Consider the following 24,604-nt stretch of genomic DNA (forward strand, 5'->3'; position numbering starts at 1 on the left):
TGTCATCAACATAAACTAGAACCACCACAATGTGATTGCTATGTTTTTTGATAAAGAGCAAATAATCTGATTTTGCTTGGTAAAATCCTCTCTGAAGCAAGGCTGTAGTTAGTTTAAAGTTCCAGACTCTAGAAACCTATTTAAGTCCATATAAAGACTTGTGAAGTCTGTAAACTAAATTCTATCTAGAAGGTTTATGGAAACCTTGAGGCAAAGACATATAAATTTCCTCTGATAAATCACCTTGTAATAATGCATTATCAACATCAAGGTGATACAAAGGTGAATCATGAATTGAAGCTAAAGAAAGAATGGTCCTAACAGTCACCATTTTAACAATAGGGGAAAATGTTTCCTCATAATCAATTCCAGCCTGTTATGTGTAAACTTTGGCCACCAATCGGGCTTTATACCTCTCCAAAGTACCATCAACATTAAACTTTAATTTGTATACCCATGTACACCCAATTGGACTTTTACCAAGGGGCAATGGAACCAATGACCAAGTATGATGGTCTTCTAAAGCTTTGATTTCCTTTGACATAGCTTCTACCCATTTAGGATCTTTAGAGGCTTGGGAAAAATTAACTGGTTTAGTTAAGGAGGAAAATTTGCTAAGTCGGGCTTGGTATGTGGGTGAAAGGTGATGTAATTTATGGATTTGAAATTGGATATTTTACTAAGTGAGTTTGTGATGAAGAGGGAAGTGTATGACAATGGTAGTCTATAGTCCATATATGAGGCTTGGTAATTCTTGTGAATTTCCTTAAAGGTACAGGAGAGGGTTGAGTTAAAGTTTCAGCTGCAAGGGTTGTATTTATGACAGGGGAATCTACTACTGGAGGTGTATTTGAGACAGGTGAGGAATTAAGAGCCACAACTGGATCTGATGTGTGAACTGGAAAATCATCTACATGTATGCAAGGTTGTGAAATATGTGTATTGGAAGAACCTATGTCTAAAAAAGAATCAGATGGAAAAACTGACAGATCTGTTTTGGACAAGCTGAAAGGAAAAATGTGCATATAAAAGGTCACATCTTGGGTGGTATGAACTGCATGAGTGTCTAAGTTGTATAGCAAATATCCCTTTTTATCTAAAGAGTATCCTACAAAAACACATGGAATGGACCTAGGGGTAAATTTATCTTTGGGAGTAAGGATTGTAGAGTAAGCTAAGCAACTAAAGACTCTAAAAAGTGTCAATGAAGGAGGTTTGCCAAATAATTTTTCAAAAGGAGAGAGAGACCTTTTAGTACAATGGTTGGGCACCTATTAATTAAATAGACTGTTTGAACACAGTAGCCCTAGAGTGTGTATAGCAGTTTGGATTGAAACTTCAAGGCTCTAACAACTTGTAAAATATGTCTATGTTTTTTCTCCACAACACCATTTCATTGTGGAGAATAAACACATGAACTTTGGTGCTGAATACCTAGCTTTGCTAACAAATCATGACAATTTCTATTAAAAAAACTATAAGCCATTATCAGAACGAATGCACTTAGGTGTTATATGAAACTGATTTTGTACCATGATTAGGAAGTTTTTAAGCAATTAAAAAAAACATATTTAAATTGCATTAGGAAAATCCATGTCACTCTAGTGCATTCATCCACAATTGTAAGAAAAAATCTTGCTTCCAAAAGTAGGTACCTTATAAGGGCCCCATACATCCATATGCAAAAGATCAAAAGCTGAATTTTAAATACTTTGACTTAAAGGAAAAGGTGTTCTAGTTTGTTTTGCCAAAGGACGGATTTGACAATGTGAAGAATTGTCAATTGGTAAATTATTAACCATTTGTTGTAGAATAGGATTTAGGACATGCTCCAATCTTTTATGCCAAACATTGAAATCAGAAATTGTCCTAGACTAGGAATGGAAACTTTGTTCATTCTTGCATTGCAAACATTGGGTGTAGAAAGCATTTTGGCCAGGGTATTGATGTCAAAGTTATGGAATGATGATTGTGTGAAAAGCATATGAAAATATAAGCCTTGAAAATTTTTGCCAACCCCCTTCAACCTACTACTCTAGAGGCCTTGGATTAAGAAAAAATCAGGGTAAAAGGTAATTATACAATTATTGGATGAAGTGTATTTAGAAACAGAAAACAGATTATATTTGAAGTCCGGCAAATGCAATACATGATCTAGACTAATCTTATCATTTATCCTAATAGATCCTATGTGCTTAATTCTGGTTTTGGTTCCATTTGGTAGGCCAACTTAAGTTTCTGGATGAGAGTGTGTCAATAGGTGCACTTAAGCTAGACAATCTACTAGTCATATGATTTATCACCCCTGAATCTACAATCCAACTTGTAGTGTCATTAAAACAGGATAAAAGTGATGTGGCTATGCCTGCCACATTAGCTGATGCTGAGATATTCTTATTTCCAAGAAGTTGAAGCAGTTGGGAGTATTGTTCTACCGAGAGAATCATGCCTAGTGAATTTGAACCTTTTGGTGATTCCATAGAAGCGCTAGAGGTTGTATCAAGCTGTGTATGGGCTTGATTAGCTGCTGCCCTATTCTTTGATCCATTCTTCCCTTTGTAATCAGCTGGATAACCATGAAGTTTATAACATGTATCCCTTTTGTGCCCTGGTAGATGACAAAACTCACTCTATATAAGGCTTTTTCCTTTATATTTGGGATTGTGATTTTGCCCTTTTTGTGTGTTTTGTGCATATAAAGTAGTAGTTACCTCTGAGCCAATATTATTTCCCGACAGTATTCTCTGACTTTCATCTTGGTTGACAATAGAGTATGCTTGTTTTAAAGAGGGTAGAGGTGACATCAATAGGATTTGGCTTCAAACCATATGATAAGTGTCATTTAATCCCATTAGAAATTGTAGTAATCTCTGTTGGTTTAAATGTTCAAGGTAAGCCTTAGCCGATATACTATCAGGTGGTGGTAAACTAATTAGTGAACAAAATTTGTCCCACAACGGGTAAGAAGGAAGAAACTAATATGGAACACTCTAAAAGAAGAGATAAAATAAAATAGTATTTGCTTTAGATCTAGAAAAATATGAGATTTGATTCATGACAAAAGAAGAAATATTAAGTAATTTGATAATTATCGTGAGTTTCAATTTACCATTGAAATTATGAATTCTTATTGACTTAAATTTCATCTAATTTTTAAAGCTTTGGAATTAAAGTAGGAGGGAGAAGAATAGAACTTTTTTGAATACTATAAAAAGATGGGGGCTAAAGAAGAAAATGGCGGGGGCCAAAAATCATTTCCCCAATAATTGGTTGATTTAGTTTTATTATTACAAACCAAAAAAATTTTTATTTACTTTTTAAGTTTACCCCATTAAAATGTTTTACCACATGCAAATGTCTTTATAAACCTCAAAACTTCATAAAGAACCCCCTTTTTTATATATATTTTTAATTAATTTTATACACCTTGTTTTAAATGTAATGCTCAAAGATGAGTCTATTCACATGTGTTATTACTTCCAACATTATAAGAATAATAATTGATAAATTTTGCTAAGGCAGGCTTGGTAAGTGGGTGAAAGGTGACTGTAATTTACAGAATTTGAAATTGGATATTTGACTAAGTGAGTTTGTGAGGAAGAGGGAAGTGTAGGACAGTGGTAGTTTGTAGTCCAGATTGGAGGTTTTGTAATTCTGGTGGATTTCCTTAAAGGTATGGAAGAGGGCTGAACTGAAGTATCAGCTATAGAATTTGTACTTGTGATAGGAGAATCTGTTGTTGAAGGTATATTTGAGTCAAGAGACACAATTGGATCTGATGTATGATCTGGAAAAACATCTACATATATGCAAGGTTGTGAAAGATGTGTATTAGAACAATCTATTTCTAGAAAAGAATCAGATGGAAAAACTGAAAAATCTGTTTTGGACAAGCTGAAAGGAAAAATATGTTCATAAAAGGTCACATCTCGGGTGGTATGAACTGTATGGGTGTCTAAGTTGTACAACAAATATCCCTTTTTATTTAAGGAGTATCCTACAAAAACACATGGAATGGACCTAGGGATAAATTTGTCTTTGGGAGTAAGGATTGTGGAATAAGCTAAGCAACCAAAGACTCTCAAATGTGTCAAGGAAGGAGGTTTGCCAAATAATTTTTCAAAAGGAGAGAGACCTTTGAGGACAGGGGTTGGACACCTATTAATTAGATAGACTGCTGTTTGAATACAGTAGCCCCAAAGTGTGTGTGGTAATTTTGAGTGAAACTTTAAGGCTCTAGCAACCTGTAAAATGTGTCTTTGTTTTCTTTCCACAATACCATTTTGTTGTGGAGAGTAAATACATGAACTTTGGTGCTGAATACCTAGGTTTGCTAACAAATCATGACAATTTCTATTAAAAAACTCTAAGCCATTATCAGAACGAATGCATTTAGGTGTTACATTAAACAGATTTTGAACCATGAGTAAGATATTTTTAAGCAACTGAAAAACATTAGATTTAAATTGCATTAAGAAAATCCATGTCACTCTAGTACAATCATCCACAATTGTAAAGAAAAATCTTGCATTTCCAAAAGTAGGTACTTTATAGGGACCCCATACATCCATATGCAAAAGATCAAAAACTGAATTTGAAATACTTTGGCTTAAAGGAAAAGGTGCTCTGGTTTGTTTTGCCAAGGGACAGATTGGACAATGTGTAGAATTATCAATTGACAAATTATTAACCATTTGTTTTAGAATAGGATTTGGGACATGCCCCAATCTTTTATGCCAAACATTGAAATCAGAAACTACCCTAGAACTAGGAATTGAAATCTTGTTTATTGCTGTATTGCAAACACTCGGTGTAGAAAGTATTTTGGCAATGGTTTTGATGTCAGAGTTGTGCATTGATGATTGTGTGAAGGGCACATGAAAATATAAGCCTTGAAAATGTTTACCAATCCCCTTCAACCTGCCACTCCAGAGGTCCTGGATTAAGCAAAAATCAGGGTAAAAGGTAATTTCACAATTATTAGCTGAAGTGTATTAAGAAACAAAGAACATATTATATTTGAAATCTGGCAAATGCAATACGTGATCCAGACTAATCTCATCATCTATCTTAACAGATCTATGTGCTTAATTTTGGTTTTGGTTCCATTTGGTAGGCCAACATAAGTTTCTGGATGAGAAGTTGTGTCAATAGGTGCATTTAAACTAGACAATCTATTAGTCATATGATCTGTCGCCCTTGAATCTATAATCCAATTTGTAGTATCATTAAAATAGGAGAAAAGTGATGTAGTTGTACCTGCCACATTGGCTGATGCTGAGATATTCTCCTTTCCAAGAAGTTGGAGTAGCTGGGAGTATTGTTCTGCCGGAAGTATTGTTCCTAGTGAATTTGAACCTTTTGGTGATTCTACAGGAGTATTAGAGGTTGTACCAAGCTGTGTATGTGCTTGATTAGCTACTGCCCTATTCTTTGATCCATTTTTCCCTTTGTAGTCAGCCGGGTAACCATGAATTTTATAACATGTATCCCTCTTGTGCCTTGGTAGATGACAAAACTCACACTCTATATAAGGCCTTTTCCCTTTATATTTGAGATTATGATTTTTCCCTTTCTGTGTGTTCTGCGCATACAAAGTAGTGGTTATATCTGAGACATTATTATTTCCTAATAGTATTCTCCGACTCTCATCTTGATTGACAACAGAATATGCTTGTTTTACAGAGGGTAGAGGTGACATCAATAGGATTTGGCTTCGAACCATAGAATAAGTGTCATTTAATCCCATTAGAAGTTGTAGTAATTTCTGTTGATTTAAATGTTCAAGATAAGCCTTTGCTGACAGACTATCAGGTGGTGGCAAACTAATCAGTGAGCTCAATTCATCCCACAACGCTTTTAATTTGTTGTAATAGATGGCTACAGACATAGTACCTTGTGTGAGGTTAACAATCTCTCGATGAATCCCATAGATTCTTGTACCACTCACTTTATGATATTGCTCTTGTAGATCCTGCCAAACTTGATTCGCGTTAATGGAATATACTATGCCATTGAACATCTCTTTTGACACTATATTAAAGATCCACGCCAAGACCAGTGAATTACATCGTTTCCACTGTGCTCCTAAGCTCGAGTTAGATGGTTTCTTGCATGTACCATCAACAAAACCAAGTTTATTTTTAGCCCTAAGTGAGACTATCATGGCTCTGCTCCAAATCCTGTAATTTTCAGTACCTGTAAGTTGTTCAGTTACCAAGGCAGCTCCTGGAGTATCAGACGAGTGAATATACAGGGGCAAGTTCGTGTCTGAGAGATTCATCGTTGATTCACTACTGGGATTCATCACTATGAGCTGATTATGTAGAATATTGAACCAAATCTGAGAAATTGATGAGTTAATCAAGATCGGTTGTTGACGAAAAGAAAAAAAAATTCTTAGGATATCAAACCCTAAGCTCTAATACCATAAAAGATTTTGATAGAGAGGAAAATTGTAGAATGAAGAAGAAGAAGAATTCCTCAATTGTATCGATTCACAAAGTTCTATACAGTGTCTTTTAGTAAAGTAAAGTCTAACTAATTCAACTAACCAACTCCACTAACTAACTCTACCAGTTCAGTTAACTATAGTTACATTTAATTATAACAATATTTAACTAAAACAATATTAATGAAAGCTGTAAGCTGAGCTGAAGTAGAGCTGAAGTGTAACTGACGTGTATTCTTCAATAAAACCCAATCAATTAATTAAAACTTGGTTTAGTTTATGCTTAATGTTTAAAAGCAAATTAATTTATTCATAATTTTGCCTTGGTTTTCTTATATAGTTTCTGTTATGCCCGGGAAAATAAAGGGGTGATGTGGGAAAGTCACGTTAAGGGTGACCTGCTCCCGTCAGGGCAACACGCACACGTCAGACCTGCAAAATAATATGGAGCTCACACGCGTCCATTTCTCTGCAGCAAGTCGTGCGAAGTCAGCTTGGAAAAAGGAAAACGGGACATAAAGCCGGATTATATCCTGACAATCACACCAACCCATGGATTTAATGATGATTACACGCTTCAGTTTCATATAAAATGAAGAAGGCCCCTCCATTAAGGGGATTCGGCCATTTCTCATACTGAAAAACTCTCTCTCTCTCCTGGAAACATACTTACTTTNAAAGAAACTTTGTGAGAACTTATTATATATATAAGATGTGATTAGTGGTAGTGCTTCATTTTAATAACTTATCATAAAATTAAAGTAGGATGGGCCAATAATGCCCAATTTCATCAAACTTCTCACCACATCCATGCACTTGAGGGATATTATTTTGCGCTTGGCAAAATCTTTTACGTTAGTTATGATTTTGATTTTGGAAAGAGTAATATTATGCATACAAAATATTGTGATCTAAATTTTGTATCGTAACATATATGACTGTTAATTATAAAATAATGAGATAAGTAAACTAACTTTCCCCAAAACCACTCCATTCCCCCAATTTGTCAAATATAAACTACATAATAATACAACTAACCGATAATGGTGCTATAATTGGTTCACTGTTGTCTGCTGATATGTTTAGAACATTTTCTTTTCATTTTAAGGATTTTTTTTTTTTTTTTTTTGGTAATTTTCAAGCTTGACTAATAACATTGTATATACACATTTTACTTTTATATCTTATATTTTATAGTATTTGTGTATATATATAAATAGTTATTTTTTGGGGTTTATTCATATTAATGAAAGTAAGTGTGTCGATTTTATGAATAGTAAAGAGTTAGTGTTTGGCTTGCTTTATTGCTTTATGGGTAATAATACTACACTCACAATCATTATCACAAACTTTCTCACACAATCCCAACATAATAACTCGGATTGTTAAGCTCGCAAATAGGTGTTGTCTGCTCGTTATGGACCCCACATGCCCATTTGCAAGCCGACAAGCTATCATATTGGGGTTGTGAGAAAAAGTTTGTGAAAAGAGATTATAAATATAGTATTTTTGTCGCTTTATTCATATTTGAAGCTCTCTTAAAAATTTCAAAGACATTATACTCTTTAACTATACAGTACTGATTCCCTAAACTATTAAAGAAAAAAATGAAGTATCCAAGAGCCAAACATAAATTTATATATTCCTAGACACAGGAAACAAATCCATCAAAGACTAACCAAATTGGCTGCAGTTAAGAAAGAAACCATAATCACAACTGTTCTCTGATTACTACACATTAAGTTCAATTCCCACTCACAAACCCTAAAAACTCAAACATTTTACATGCATGGCTCTCAAATTTTGATTTGATTTCTTTTAATTGGGTCCAATGTCAAGATTGGCAAGTTGCTGTATGTTCATGGGGTAAACCATGCTCTGGTCTCCAGAGAAAGCCTGCCTTCCAAATAAAATGTTCACAGCTTCAGTTGGATGAAATGCATCCCAAAACACATATTGATCTCTGTTTGGACATGGTGTTTGGAATGGAAGGCATGTAATTTGCCCTCTATTTCGCCCGATTCCGCAGCATCCTCGATCTATCACACTGAATCCTGTACACATAAAACAATTCAAACCAGTGAAGGAGGCAGGGTTATTTTCAGTGGGGGCATACTGAAAAGAAAAAATTGGAACATTAAAAATTACATATTAAAAACGCTAAAAATTTTAAACATGAGGCATAGTTAAAACACTACTATTTTATATAGATGAAGATAATACAGTAAAAAGAGAAAAAAAATTGGGGTTGTAATATGTGGTTGCTGTTTGTTCATGTACTTTAAGTACCATTTGAAGAGGAAGGACAAAAAGAGCAAGCTTAAAATATGTTTGAGGTTTGAGAAATAATTAAGAATACAAAATAGGAGGGGACTTAAAGAATTTTTCAGGGTCGCTCAGCCCGCAGTGGCTCCATCCATGATTGAAACGATGAAATATCGAGTATAGTAGTAATCCATGCATACCGTAGGATCTGTAGTTGAGTAAGAGATCTTCGAACATTCTAGCGACATCGATGAAAACGAATCTTGAACCGGGAAGATTGGTATTAAGATTGTTAATCATAGTCTTCACATTCGTATTGAAAGGTAAAACAAGCTGGTTAACTTCTTCTGAGCACCCACCAAGCTGGTTTTGAGCCAAAATGCTTGGAATGCATCCCATTCTTCCCAATCCAGCTAGTACAAATTTCCGAGCTCCCAGATTGTATAGGCTCTGTATTATGAGGTTTTATGTTACAAGAAATAAAGTTTAATTTCATGGTGTGTAAAAAAGATTAAGAAATCTTACAGTGAGTTGCTGTGTGTATTGTTCAACCAAAAGATCAGCATATTGCTGGGCATTATATTCATTCTTGGTATTGTAATTTGGCATGAGATAGTTGTTCAAGTAGTCATTGCTGCCCATCCCTACAAAGAATATCGATCTTGCGATTGCCTTTGATAAATCAGCTGCCCCAAGATTACCAGTAATTTGATCGAGCGTATTTTGAAAGTTCCTTATTTGTTGACCAAACGGTATACGGCCCACCTGATCAAACATTATACAAACTCTTTTATATAAACTTCTACTTTCACTTCTTTATTATCTATAATAATTTGTATGAATATTTCATAAATGAAATTTTCTTACAAAGTTTCTTCCAGTGATGTCAAGGATGCCGGCCGCGGCAGAAGCATAGTTGACTCCATGAAGCACTTGATCCCCGGAAGCTTCAGAGTAAGCAGGGATCAAGGGAAGCCCCAACTCCTCAGCTAAATAAATTAATAAAACAATTAATACAAATGAGGTTAATATTATAAAACCAAATTAATAAGTGGGAAAATATATAATTAAATTGGTAATTAGTAAGAGGTCATGAAGACATTTAATTTTGCCATTAAGAGCATGCCTATTAGAGCTCATGTGATTTAATAAGAATGTGAAAATAGATAAGATTTCATGACAAAACAAAGTTAGGTGAAAAAGTGTTAGATCTCATAAATGTAATAAAGACATCGTACTTTGTTTATATATTGATTAATTATTTTTTTCAGTATTTACCCTTCGAACATTGGACTATTCATTTGATTATAATGTTTATAAAGTTGTTTAAAGAGAATTTGTTTTATTTGGTAACACTAAATTAGGGGAAAGGGAAATAGATAACTGATAAATATCAATAAATGTTGGTAGTTTTCTCCAATAAATATAAAAATAAATACTTCAAGGCAAACTCACTTTGCTCTAAACTCACTTCATACTCCATGATTTATGAAAGAAATTAAGCAAGAAACAAAATATTTTTACCAGAAAAATTAAAGAATACACCAATCACAAATGCATTAATTTTTAACCAAGAAAATATACATTTTTCTCTAAAATAATTGCATTGTATGCATGCATACATACTCTTGTAGCTTGACTTAAATTGTTACGAGTTTGATTTAGTGAATATATATATCATAGATGATATATAAAATTAAAAAAAATAAATATTAGTGCAAATACAGCGTATAGAGAGTTACCAATGGCATCAACCATGGTGTAGCCATTAGAGAAACGTCCAGTCGGACCGCCATTGAAATCGATACCATAAGGGAAGTAATTAGCCTTCGCAAAAGAAGGAAGATTATTGTTATTGCCATTGTCAATGAGGGAGTCTCCAAAAATGAACATAGCGGGCACCGTTTCCGATCTCCTCCTCCCTCCTTCTGCTCCAACAATCGGATTCTCGTCTTGCCCTAGAGCCATTCTCCCCATCAACACCACCACGAAAATCACCAATAACAAAGAATAAGAATAAGAAAATTGCTTGATAAAAGCCATTGGAGAGGCTAAAACTCACAAGAAAAACAAAGAAGGGAGAGTAACTTGAAGCGTTTCAGAGATAAATTAATTTGTGAATGAAAATGGAGGATTAATAGAAGAGAGTGAAGGTAGAAGAGAGTGAAGGTGGAGTAGTTGAGTAATAGTAAATGCATTCATCTGTTTCCTCCATTGTAGTAATTACACACTGCCGCATGTGTCTGCAGTGCAGGCAAAGTGTGTAAAAATTTAACCAGACAAAAAAAAATATACACTCCGAGGTTTTGGTTAAGTTTTGTAGATCTTACAATTTAAAATATTGGCATTTATCCCCTTGAATTTAACACCGTTTATATAATCAATTAATTAGGAGAATTTCATTGTTCAAAAACAAAAAATACCTCTCATTTTCATGCTGTTCCAAAGTTTTAAAAGCTCAGGTTCTGCCCTCTAAGGCTCTAACTAGGGAAGGTAATAAGAGCAGGTCAAGACGGGAATCATCATCCCCATCCCCATCCGGCCGTCCCCATCCTCAAAATTGGCCAATGCGGGGACTGTTTGGGGATCCAACGAGGGGCCAATCTCCAAATATTAAAAAAAAAAATTTCTTTTATTTTAATATTATATAGTGACAATTTTGAAAGTGCATTTTATTCAATATTAAGTACTAATAATTTTTTTTTATTGAATTATTCATCTTTAGAATATAATTGATGGTGTTTTTTTTATAAAAAGCGTCAATGAGAATTAATTCTTTACTAGATGTCTTATATTAGAATTATTAAATCAGTAATCATATTGAATGATTGTCATTAAATATAATGTTAGAACAAAGATTGCTAGTGTACCGAAACTCTTACTTCATTTTTACCTTAAATTGATATGTGGGAATATGACTCCTTAAATATTTTTAATACAAAATTAAAATAACTTATCTTATAATCAATTTTTTCAAGAATCATGGATGGGGCGAAAAAGGGATAGACCCGAAAGTAATTTAGGGATGGTTTTCCATTGCAATCCTTGCCCCATCCTTGAAAATTTTGTTAAAATACCCTCCTCAAAGGAGGCGGTCCATGTGTGGAAAATTGACATCCCTACACATGATAGTTTATTTCTCCTTCACGACTATTACAATTAGGATGTATATCCCAGTATTTTAAACTGCACCTAAACCCTAAGGGGGCAAATGTAATTAACTCAAAGATTTACAGCCATTCAATTCGTTTCTCTTATCTTTTGTTATACAACTACAATTGTTTTATTCCATTTGGTTTTTGAGCAAAAATTTGGTAGGAATCATGCAATTAATTGCTTGCACTGTTTTTTCAGTAGAAGAAACTTGAATGAAGTGATAGATCATAGCACTATTTCTTTGACAGATTCAGGAGCATCTCACCACCTTTAATGTTCTCATCTATATCACAAGTTCGTTGGGGGAAAAAATTAATTTTGATATATTGAAAATTGCTTTCACCCATCTAGTGCATTTAATTCGGTCATTTTTTTTTACTTCTTTTAGACTCTCAATGCGTGTAAGTTAAGAATTTTATTTTCTTACATTATTATCTGGTAATTAAATATATGGCTTCGTTTGGCATATTATTTCTACCCATATTTTCAATCTTATTCCCAAAATATTATTTGTTTTGTTATTTGAGAAATATTAGTATATTTTTTTAATTAATTTTAGACACCATAAGTTTATTAATTTCATTAAATACCCCCAGAAAAAAAAAATTTAAAAATTAACAAAAACACCCCCACCCACCCATACTTGCCAGATTCCGGCAACCACCGTCGGTGGTAGCCGGAATCTGTCACAACGGCCTACAAACGATCGAAACTTGCCAGTAATTTACTGATCTGGTCGTCAACGACGACCAAAGAAATGGTTGTCGTTGACGGTCAACAACGGTCAAATCTAGACTTTTCCAGTGGTTGACATAGATCTGGCATGAAAATGCCATATCGACGCCCTACCCACCAGAGCCGACCGTTCTGCGTCGTAATGCTATTTTTCGGCCAGATTCCAGTGGCGGTGGCCGGAATCTGGTACTGTGGGTGGGTGGGGGTGTTTTTGTCATTTTATAAAATTTTTATATATTGGGGTGTTTAGTTAAATTAGCAAACCTATGAGGTTTTTTTATAAATTTTTAAATTTTACCTCATAATACTCCATTATTCAACTACCCAATATTATTCCCAAAATCTTATTCAATATAATAAAACAAATAGACCCTATATGTTTCAAAGGGGGAAGCCATGAATTTTTTTTTTAATGAAAAAGGGAAAGAGAGGTAATATATTAAAATTATTTACTAGGATTAGCGATCATTTTAAAGTAATTAACATATAAGTTTATAATATTAGTCTTTAATAATTTTTAGAGTAATACTACCCTTACCCACTTTCTCTTACTCACTTTTATAAATATACAGTATAGTACGGGTACTATAGACATAGTACAGGTACCATATGTCATTTAACAAAAGTGAGTAAGAGAAAGTGAATAAGGGAGTGAGTAAGGATAGCATTTTTCTAATTTTTATAGTTTAATATTTTTATTTTCAGGAAGATGTTGCCAGTAAATAAATTCTTGCTTTCTCTATTGGCATGCAAATTTGATGAAACTAATTAAAATATTGGAATAAATGCTTTCTTTAAATTTAATATTTTTTGTTGATAATTTCAATGTTTGGAACTACATCTTGTAACCAAACATTTGTGTCTCTTATATATATATATATTTTAACTCCCACCAAGTTTTATATGTAGTTGCTAGATTTTTCGTTGGTGAAATTTACTAGGGAATTAATTTTTTTATTTAAAAAATATTAATCTCGAACATTGTGCTTGCTTGGACTTCGATCAATTAATTTATTTGGATTCCATTCGTAATTATTATTTCATTCATAGTACATGGTGTCCAACGTCCAATCTTGTGTGTAAATTAATTTTGTTATCCTTTTCTTTAAAGCAAAATCTATAGGAATTAATTTTACTGTTGAATATTAAAGAAAACATTGCAAAATGATAAAAATTTTGCTTTATTACATCACTCCTCAAAATAATGTTATATTATGTACCTATGATACGAAATTATGATATTTACTTCATAATTTTAGTATTATTTTTACATAAATTATGAGGAATAATATATTTTCTTATCTTTGTTAGAGAAACACGTATAAATTGAAATTTGTAACACATATTACAAAGTATATATCATTTCAATATTGAAAATCCCACTTTAAAAATGTTTATTTAACAATACTAACTGCTGTCAACTTCATAGGACTATAACAACAATAACAATTAGGGGCGTGTTCTTTTATGAAATTTGTGTTTATATATATATTTTTTAAATATTGAAAATGAGAGAAAAATGTGAAAAATAAAAATATGTTCGGTCTGTTTGCTTGAAAACACAAAGAGAAAAAAATATTGAATTTATCACCTACCAAACTGATAAAATCACTTCAAAATGACACTTATTTTGTTCGTCTCAATTCTCAAAGACTTTGTTTCAAATATGTTGATTGTTAATTCTCATTTGTAATTTGTGTTTAAAATGTTGTTTTAAATGAAAGAAACAAAAGTATAAGTAGAAAAGATAATAAATAATATTTGATTTAAAAGTTATTTTTTTTATATAAAATAGAGGGCGCTACAGTTCCTCCCACCTTTTTTCTCATTCTCCCGGCTACAATCACTTGAAAATGTTAAAGGATCAGTATTTTTATTTTTTTTATTCTGAATTTTGAATTTTGAATTTTGAATTTTTCAGTAGATCAAAATGAGAAGAGTAAGTTAAAATTCATATACGAAAGAACGCTAGACAATTGGTAGCTGATATTTGGCATCTGTTTGTAAAAAAATCATACTTAACACGCGTATGTAATAAATTAAGATTAAATATATATAGGTAATAAAATTGTTAAAGTTGACGAAGAGGTCATACACACAAACCAAGATAGATTGGAGTAGTTGGTGGCTAAGTAAATTAATTAACAAAGTCAACACGCACAGAGTTAATGAACTCATAGATTAACACATACATATCATCTCATAATTAAGGTAGTCAATTTTACGTGTTTAGGAGAAAAAAGTAATGTTAAGTCACGGTCCAATCCCACAATCTTTTTTCATACTCTCTGATATGATAATTTATTATTGATCAATTCATAAATATGTCTCATTTATTTACTATAATCTCACATATACAAACTGTCACGTCGAGAGTTGTGAAATTAGATTATAAACATAATATTATTATTGAAGAGAAATATATTTTTATCCCGATAAAAATAACTCAATCGGAAGGTCGTAATATACAAATCTAACTTTCAGCTTTTATAATCAATTTTTTTGGTTTTAATCTTATGGAAACAATTAATTTACGTTAAAATTGATGCTTCAATTTGTCAAGAATTTGAAATGGCCGAAAGTCAAATATTAATAATAAAAGTAAGAGAGAAAATTAAGGAGATAAAGAAAGTGACCGAAAGAGCGAGAAAAGAAGAAAGTGAGTGAAATGTTGGCTTATATAAGAGCGTAAATTTAGAATTGTGATAGTTTATGGGTGTGAGCTATGATTAAATTTTATTTAACCTCCTCCATTTTTAGTTAATCTAATTAATATCACTAAATTTGACCCTTAAAATTCAGAAATAACAAAACTCTCTGTCATTAAAACCTTATTGGGATTTTGTTATTTAATGAAATCTTAAGGGGAATTATTTTATCAATTCTTAACATAGAACATTGATTTATATATCTTTCAATTGTCTATGTTAACACTGAAAGCTTAATAACTCACTAATAATAGAGATATTTTTTGCTATTTAATAAAAGATCATAAGTTAATTGCCACTAATTCTTTGTGGAAAGGAATTACCTATATAATAAATTAATCAGAATTAACAGAAAAATAATGGATTAATCATAGTATTAAATATAAGATTAATTAGTAGAGATGGTAATTCAGAATAAAAAAGTTTTAAGATAAGAAACAGTAAATTAATTGGTAATACTAAGAATACAAATTTGTTACATGATGATGATACATGAGTGATGAGACTATTATGAATTCATCTTCCTTCAACATTATTATTGATCTATGGTTAATAACAATAATCCTTCTTTAAGTATAATTAAATAACAAAAATTTCTTTGTAATTAAAAAAATAACAAAAATTCTTCTATAAATAAATGGTAAAGAGAAAATTTAGTAAATATCATAAATTTTAACGATGTAGATTAATAACTCACTACTGATAGAAAAATTTCTATTATTTTTTAAATCTATTGAGAGTTTTTTTTTTTTTTTTTTGGATTAAATATTAATAATAAAACTATAGAATGAAAATCGCCATATGCTTTGAGAGGGCGAGGCCATATAATTTGGAAATTAAATGTGGGAATTCTCCCATTAAATTGATTTCTGACAAATCCAACAAAGCACAAATTGATGTTCCGAAGAAAGTTATCGTTAACTTTTATAAAATTATTTTAAAGTAATTTCATTTTTTTTTTATATATTTTTAATGCAATTTCATGAAAAACATTCAAATGCATATTCGGTTTTAGTGTGCGAAAGTATTTGAATACGAAATTCCAAATCGAAGAGGGCGGTTTTATTAACCAAATGACCTAGAATAAATTCTTCAATTTAAAACTCTAGATTGAATCTTATCATATAATATAATGATGATAATTTGAATAAATTTATATTGGATAAGCATATAATATAAATTTAATATATAATTAGTGTAGCTTAGAAACTATACTATTATGATTTTCAAATCAAAATATGAGTGACATGAACTGATATTATCTGGCTAAATTTGGTGTGCACCTTTAACATTGTTAGGCCCAATGGATGGTTTTTTACCCAATAAAGAGATTTGAAGTTGAACCTAACAATGCTGACACAACACCAAGATTTTTAACCAAACAATAAACCTAAATACCTAATTGGTATAAATGATATTCTATCTACTTATTAATGAATATTCGATAATACTCTTTAATAAAATTTAGATTTTTTTCCTCACCCAACTTGGCAAAGAACACAACACCAAATGAATGAGATAAAAAACCTTTTGCTCCTAAGGTTTTCAGTCAGTTGAGTTTGCCCCAAAGTTTTCAAAAACTAGCAAAACGAGCCAATAATCTAACTGAAGTTAAATGAATAATAACTAAAAAGAGTAATTGGTAAATTTATCTACATATTTAATTAAAAAAAAAAAAGTTGACTTAAAAAATCATACAAAATTAATTAAAAAAGATATTTAGGACCAACTTAGAAAGGGTACCTTTTAGATATCAATTAAAAAATAAATAAACGTTGTTAGATGTGAACTACAACTTCATATTTTCCATAATTGTAATATAATATAAGGGTATTTTTGTCCTTACACAATGACTACATGAGACAGTGTGTCAGATAACCAATTCTGTAACTACGGTTAGATTATTGGCTCTTTGTATATTCTTCGTTATTTCTACAGGCATAACGAAGAACATACAAATTCATATGCATACAAGTATGTCTTTCCATTAAGATTATCACAAACAACTAATAAAAGCATTATGTAGCATTGATCATTTACCTACAGTATGCAAAGGTGTACAAGACATCTTGAGATTTATCAATTATTACATTTAGATCAATCTAAAAGCATTCTTATCTGCACACTCAGATAATGGTAAAAGTTATTAAGTGTCAGTGTAGCCTAAAGGGTCATTATGCGTATTGATGACATCTTATTGCATACAACAGAGTTCACAGAAGCATCAGCACCCTACAATCAAAGAGAAAAGAGCAACAATAAAGAACTAGACCAATGAATAAATTGAAGATGTGATGATTTAGCTGAAGTACCCTACCCTATTCCATCAGAAACAAAAAAGATACCCTCAAACAGGGTGATGGATTAAATGTCAATAGGCAATCTGTAGTCTTCAAGTCCCACAACTATAAACAACAACAATGAAAGTGAAGTGTCAACTAATCAGATGACCTATGATCAACCTTTACAATGCAATCACTTGACATCCATTATTTGTGAATATAGCAGCATTCATGTACCATGTATGACCACGGAATTCTTTTAACAATTTCCCAGATTTTAAGCCATGAATTCTGAATAAAACATAACAGTCTTCAAGAAATTTTAGAATACTTAACTTGTGCTTAAAATGTTAAAATTGCTAGCAGTAATTGCATATTTCATTTCTGGCCATTTTAGACTTGTGTCTCCAAACTTCCACCATTCCTCTATTCACGCCAACAACCTCTCGTGCAAACTGAGATAACTTTCGATCCAACTATTAAAAACCAAATTTCAAGAAACACCAAAGTGGAAACATACCATAATCAGAAGATCTTGGATCAAAATCACCACCCAAGTAGACAATATGCATGGTACATTCCATAACATAGAAATCTAGAAAATTGCAATAATATATTGCTTTTTGCTCAATTTCCACATTTGAATTTTCAACAATCAATGAACACTTATTTATGTCTCAATTGTATTATCCAATCATACATTTCTTTAATTTATATAATTTATTTGTGTAAATATGCTGTATAATTTAGATCAAACTCACTTGCTGAACGAGCATTTGTATAAATTAAAAGAGGCAAAAGCATTGACAATAATACATAAATGACACATTAAATTGTAGATAAAATGAAAATGTTCATCTTTAATCCAGTCACACATAACTACAACTCAAACTATACTAAATTGCAAAAATGTGCAGCTAAGATGTACTTTGATCTTCCCAACTTGTCACCCAAAAGCAAGCATCTTCGAGTCTGCTAAAATCAACACAGAGGACAATTTCATCATGAATCATGAAGGTTTCCTGCAAAATTTAATATTACATTGGTAAAGGCTTCATATGGAGAGCACCTTCCCTTAGAAAATTAGTAGAACCAAATCATAAAAAACAAAAGGACATGAAAACACGTGTCTCATTATTTTCCATTAACTGTTGTGTGGCACATTTATGATCATAAGTTTCAAAAATATGTTGCTTTCATAATTCTTCATTGACAGAACAATATAGCAAAACCTTTTACAGTTTACAGCCACTATCTCTCTATTCTTTGAGATTAAATTACATTATTACAAGTAGAGACAATACAACCTTCCACCCGTTTTGCTTCTAAGAGTAACATAAACCAGTAAATTAAGGCCACAAATTACAAGTGTAAGAGTCTTTCCAAACAAGACTACCACTATATGTTGTCACATCCAACCCAATCGGCATGTGCATTTGGCCTACCTCTTACCCAAGAGTTTATAAGGTTGGGGATTTTCTCAAATCATCCTTCCGAAAACCTCATCCTCATTCTACCTACCACATCTTCTTAATATGGTAGGAGATCGACATAAGAAATATAGACTAGAAGATGATACAAGAACAATCCAAGAAATATGCTGGTAAACCAATCTAAGCCCTTAATAGAAAGGACACTTTTACAGATTTTAGCCCTTAATTGTATATGCAGATTAGTACAAATAGGGATTTTCCATTTGTCATTGTATCCAAGCATTGCTATTCTTTGATTATAGTAATACAAATGTTTTTTCCCCCACCTCGTCATTACTTCCTTGAATTTGTGCGAGTATTTTTAGGCTTACAAGGCCAACCTCTTTTAAGTTGAGAACTAAGTTAGTATGGTTTTGCTAGGGCTGTGATAGTTGGTAAAAGGGCGTCCTCTAGCACTTGAGAAAGAAGATACTATGACAGACAATAGCAACGTAGGTGATGCAAATAGGGGACAAGAGGTTGCTCCTAATCTAGGAAAGAATCAACACAGCCAAGACAAGTCTTGTGACATGAGAGCAATTTGGAAATCAAGGTGGTGAAGGTTGAACTAGCCATAGCGGATGATACTAAGAGGTTGGATCAATTAGAGAAAGGTGTGGAGAAACTCAAAGACTGAACTAAGAGCCAAATAGGAATATCATTCATTTCATTCTGCCATTTACATTACATGAGGATCCTTTATATAGATCCTGGAAATGTTTTATAACAATAATTATCTTACTATTAGGAGATACCTCCTTATCTCTAGGGAATCTCCTTTGCAGCCTCACATCTACTAATTATATTCTACTTATCTTATCTACTATCTTATCTCTACGACTAGAAAATCAGTGTTTCAATTTAAGTCAAAAGTTTAAGTTATTATAGCCTAACCTTGCACATATATAGGCTATATCAACTTAAAAATTTACTTAAAACTTTGACACTAATTAATAGCCGTTAATCTATTACAATCTAATGATTAAGAAGTTGTTGGGATGGCATAAAAATGTATCCACCTTCAACTTCCCTCTTAAGTCCATTAAATTGCTCCAAATCTATGACTAAAAATTAGTGTTCTAATTTAAGTCAAAAGTTTAAGTTACTATACATATATATTATATGATTGCTACATATTGACATCAGTGCAACACATTTCTATATGCAAATTTTTCTAAATTAATTTACAAAATTAACATTACATGTTGATAAAATCTTTAAAAACATCTTTTCTCAAATGTTACATATTTCCCATGCTTTTCAAAATCTCAATTTAACATTGTTAAGTCAATAATTGATTACACTTCATTGACCAAAAGAGGAAAGTCGGAGAGATATTACCTAAAGTTTGGCTGCTTGGAGAGGAAAAAGAAAAAGTAGAAAAACTTACAAATGCTTTAACACATAAAAGGTGTTAGATGGTGTGACAACAAATAAAAAAGAGTTCACAACAGTACTAATATTTTAACAGAAGGCTGAGCTTTTTTAATTTTGCAAAGAAAGATGACATGGTAAGATCCAACAAACACTTGAGTTGTAGAAATCTGTCGAAAATAATATTTGTTCATAAATACCTCAGTAAATCCATCAAACAAGAAAGAATAAGAAGCTGCACATCTGGAGAGAAATGAGCACATTCAACATGATTTTTTTCCCCGAACTAACAGCAATAAACTGCCAGAAGATGTGATTATGAAATCAAAAGTTAAAAGTCATAATACAGCTGCAATATTAGCACGAAAAGGAGAATCAAAGTGCAAAAACAGATAAAGCTAAGGAACACAAAAACAAGTATAAATAAGAATAAAGTTTCACATAAGAGTGCTATAATTTCTTTTTATGGTGTTTTTGTTATTCCAAAGTGTCCATGCCAAACATTTCATCTGTTCCATCAGAGCAAACTTAATCCTTGATAGTATTTAAATGTTTCTGCACAAAAATAAATAACTTCAAACTTGTGTAATATTAACCAAAAATATTTTTATTCATCAAATGTCTCCAAAAGATAATACTAAGCATGATATTGGCCAAAAAAGTCAAAGTTTTGTGCATGAAAGAAAAAGTGGCACTCATAACTCTGCATTATGGTATTTAGCGTTAAAAAAATGTATTTAAGCACCATTTGAGCAATTGTCTTCCTCAGGTACTGCAAGCTAGCAAAGCTCAGGCATAAGAAATAAAACAGTATTCCATAAGCAAAAGAAATTATTTAAAAGATCAAAAGTATATTTAACATGAGAACTTCTACATATTATACCATATAGAATAACATTAATTGCAGAAATAAACCTTGGTGCTGCTGCAATTTCAGGGCCTGAACAATAAGAGCCATTAACTGTGATGGTGGAACACCAGAAAGTTCAGCAGCAAGAGCTGGAAATGAAGAAGCAAATTTGTTAAGAAAAGAGAGAGCCAGTAGACAGCATTTGTAATTAAAATTCACAGGAAGGTTTTTAAAAATGCTTATGCAATGCTTTACTCATTGCTTCTCATATATATCTTAATTTTGATCCCCGGCTGCTTAAATTCACCTCCTTGGCACGCTTTAAACGAACATGATTAATTAATGAGGAGTTCATTCCAAATTTTCCATCCAGTTTATGATAAGATTTTATTAACTCTGTACAATCTTAGAAGGTCTAACAAAACTGAAGTTCTCTTATTTCCTATTCCTATATTATTTTTTTACTTTAGAGTAGCTAAATAAGCCTGTCATTTAGATAAGACCATCTTCAAGCATGAGAAAGAAAAACAGATCAAATAAGATTAAGAACATTTCTAGTCTTAAAAGTCACTCAGCACTTTCTAATCATTGGCCAATCATGATCCATTCTCTAAATCACATATATAATCATTAGCCGTAGAAAGTAAATGAAACCAAGATCCAAAAAGTTAACATAGAAGAGTGAAGTCCCACTGCATCCCTCCACATTCCACACAAACGTTTAAAAATCATAATAAATTACAGGAAGCCTTGGTTCTAAAACTCAATGATAAATCACATAAATTACAAGAAAACTAGTTTCTAACCTTATGAGGATGAAGTAAGTTAAAAAATGCTCATGTCTTAAGTATCTTCCAGGAAGCTCCTGCTTCGTGACACCCATTGCCTGAACTACAAAATACACCCTAATTGCACAAGCAAAATGAGAAAGAAAAACAGATCAAATAAGACTAGGGACATGTCTAGTCTTAAAAGTCACTCAGCACTATCTAATCATTGGCAAATCATGGTTCATTCTCCAATTGTTATATTGTTATACCTATATGTAATCATTATCAAAAGAAAATAAACGAAACGAAACCAAGATCACAATGTTCACAAGTGAAGTGCCTAATGCTTCCCTCCAAATGTAACGCTAACATTGAAGAATCAGAATAAATTACATGAAGCCTTCGTGACAGCCGTTGCCTCTGTTTGCCTCAGAAAAGCAAGGGCCAACTCCTAAAGTTCAATCATTTCCAGCACAATCAAGCAATCAAGAAAATGGGTAACTCGGAAAATCAACTTCTCCAAAGTTCAATAATTTCTAACATAATCTACACAACCAAACTAATGACATATCCCAAAACTCAACTTCATAAAAAGTCCAATCATTTCAAACACAAAAATCTGCACAGTCATGTATATGAGTATATCAAAACTGAAATCTCTTACCTAGTTCAACCATTTCTAACACAATTCAAGCAAATCAGTATACGCCAAAAACTGAAAACTTCACTACACTAACCTTCATAACTAAGACACTTAAAAGTGAGCATCGTAAAAACTATAAAACTTACGAGATTCGATTTCTGAAGTCATCCTCTTTGCTTCGCTCTGTTACAGAATGAAATAAAAACGCGGGGGCGGTCAGGGAAATGGCAGACTTCAATGCTGGGGAGGCCAAAAACCGGGCGGGTATTCGGGCCAGTTTGAACAGACTTCGGCCTCTCGGGTTTGAATTGAATTTTTTGGTCCAAGGCTCGAGGGAATTAGACCCGGTTCGTTTTTGTTTTCATTTTGTTTTCTCATACTTTTTAATTGAGTTAATAATGATCTTAATTTTGAGGTATGATAGGAGAACAAAAATCTCTTTTAAGGTTTTCGAAATAATAAAAATATGTTTGTTGCTAAATTTTAGGTGTTAAAATAAACAATAGAAGGGCAATTTGGTATATTTACTAACTCATAACAATGTAAATGGATAAATCTATGCATTTACTAACTCATAACAATATAAATTTTAATAGTTCACTAACAATTTATTAACACCAGAGGAATTTTTGTTATTTTGAAACCTCAAAGGAATATTTGTTGTTATAACACACTTTATAGGGGCGTTTGGATCATATAATGTTTTATTATAGGAATATATTATATTAACGGAAAAAAAAATAACCTTGAAGATTACTGTGAATGTTTAGAAAATATGTTTAGTTAGTTCAAATAAATTGGTGAATAATATATTTGGTTTGGAGGATAAATAGATTGGTATATTATATAGATTACTAAATTGCCTTTATTTTTAAATATTAATATAATAGTATTTTTTATTATTATTTTTTGAATCATTTCTTTTAACCCCCTATATTTGAAATTTTGCTAAAACACCTCAATCATATAAAATTTTAATTTGTAGCAAATTCACCCTCACCTACCCCAAGCCACTATCGGCAGCCGATCACCACTACCGGCAATCAACGAAATGGCACACGATTGGTTGTATATGACCGGCCATGTCCCTGAAAAGCTGGAAATGGCCATGGATCACAAATCCATGGCCAAAAAAGGGCCAGATCTATGGTATTTCATGACCAAAGATGTGGTCGTGAAATTGTTATAGATCTAGCTGTGAAAAGCCTAGATCTTTGGTTGTGCCATTTCATAGCCAAAGATCTGGCCATTTTCGACTATGGATTTGTGATCCATGACCGAAAAAGGCCTTACCGGTCATATCTCATCAGTCATGCACTATTACAATGACTGACGTTGACAGTGGTGAGTTACAGTCGACGATGGTCTTAGGTAGCTGGGGGTATTTTGTTAACTTTTAAATTTTTTTTGTGGCTAAAGTGTTTTAGCTAATTTCTCAAATGTAAAAAGATAGGTTAATTGTTATTTGGTAGACATTTGAAGGCAATACTCTCCAAAATGGTTTTTAATTAAGGGCAAAATGGGAAGAAAAATTATATTACTCCGATAATGTTTTAATAACATCCTCTAATAAGGTAATAAGATCACCATCCACATTATCAATAGTAAACACTATTTGCAATAAAAGATTATCATAATATTTTATTACTTGCAAACCAAACATAGAAATCTTACAAAATAAACGAATATTATCTCCGTTATCTTATTTACCCTCTATCCAAACGACCCCATTGTTATTTACGTCTTTTTTCATTTAAAAACATGAGATATTTTCACAAACTATTTTCGTTTTCATAATATAAATGAATAAAATTGTTAAAAGAATTTTATCTCAAGGAGGTCTTGATCAAATAACAAAATTATTCTGAGATTTCATAAATAATACAAATTCTCCTACC

General features: G+C 32.1%; 1 protein-coding gene across 1 annotated transcript; it reads right to left on the reverse strand.

Annotated features, from left to right (window-relative positions):
* Positions 1-8,073: 8,073 nt before the first annotated feature.
* Positions 8,074-10,804, reverse strand: LOC116134315 (GDSL esterase/lipase At1g71691-like). The gene is made up of 5 exons (XM_031420001.1): positions 10,459-10,804; positions 9,584-9,705; positions 9,242-9,481; positions 8,917-9,166; positions 8,074-8,505 (listed from the first exon to the last, which is right to left on the reverse strand). Exons 1-5 carry the CDS (start codon positions 10,757-10,759, stop codon positions 8,270-8,272), a joined length of 1,149 nt encoding a protein of 382 aa, XP_031275861.1. The 5' UTR covers positions 10,760-10,804; the 3' UTR covers positions 8,074-8,269.
* Positions 10,805-24,604: the final 13,800 nt, after the last annotated feature.

This window comes from Pistacia vera, unplaced genomic scaffold, assembly GCF_008641045.1.
Source record: "Pistacia vera cultivar Batoury unplaced genomic scaffold, PisVer_v2 Contig284, whole genome shotgun sequence".
NCBI lineage: Eukaryota > Viridiplantae > Streptophyta > Magnoliopsida > Sapindales > Anacardiaceae > Pistacia > Pistacia vera.

Coding starts and splice junctions, on each gene's coding strand:
- LOC116134315 (XM_031420001.1), bottom strand. CDS start 10,759: ATGGCTTTTATCAAGCAATTTTCTTATTCTTATTCTTTGTTATTGGTG. Junction 9,706..10,458: donor CACCATGGTTGATGCCATTG/GTAACTCTCTAT, acceptor TAATTTATTTAG/CTGAGGAGTTGGGGCTTCCC. Junction 9,482..9,583: donor ACATCACTGGAAGAAACTTT/GTAAGAAAATTT, acceptor ATGTTTGATCAG/GTGGGCCGTATACCGTTTGG.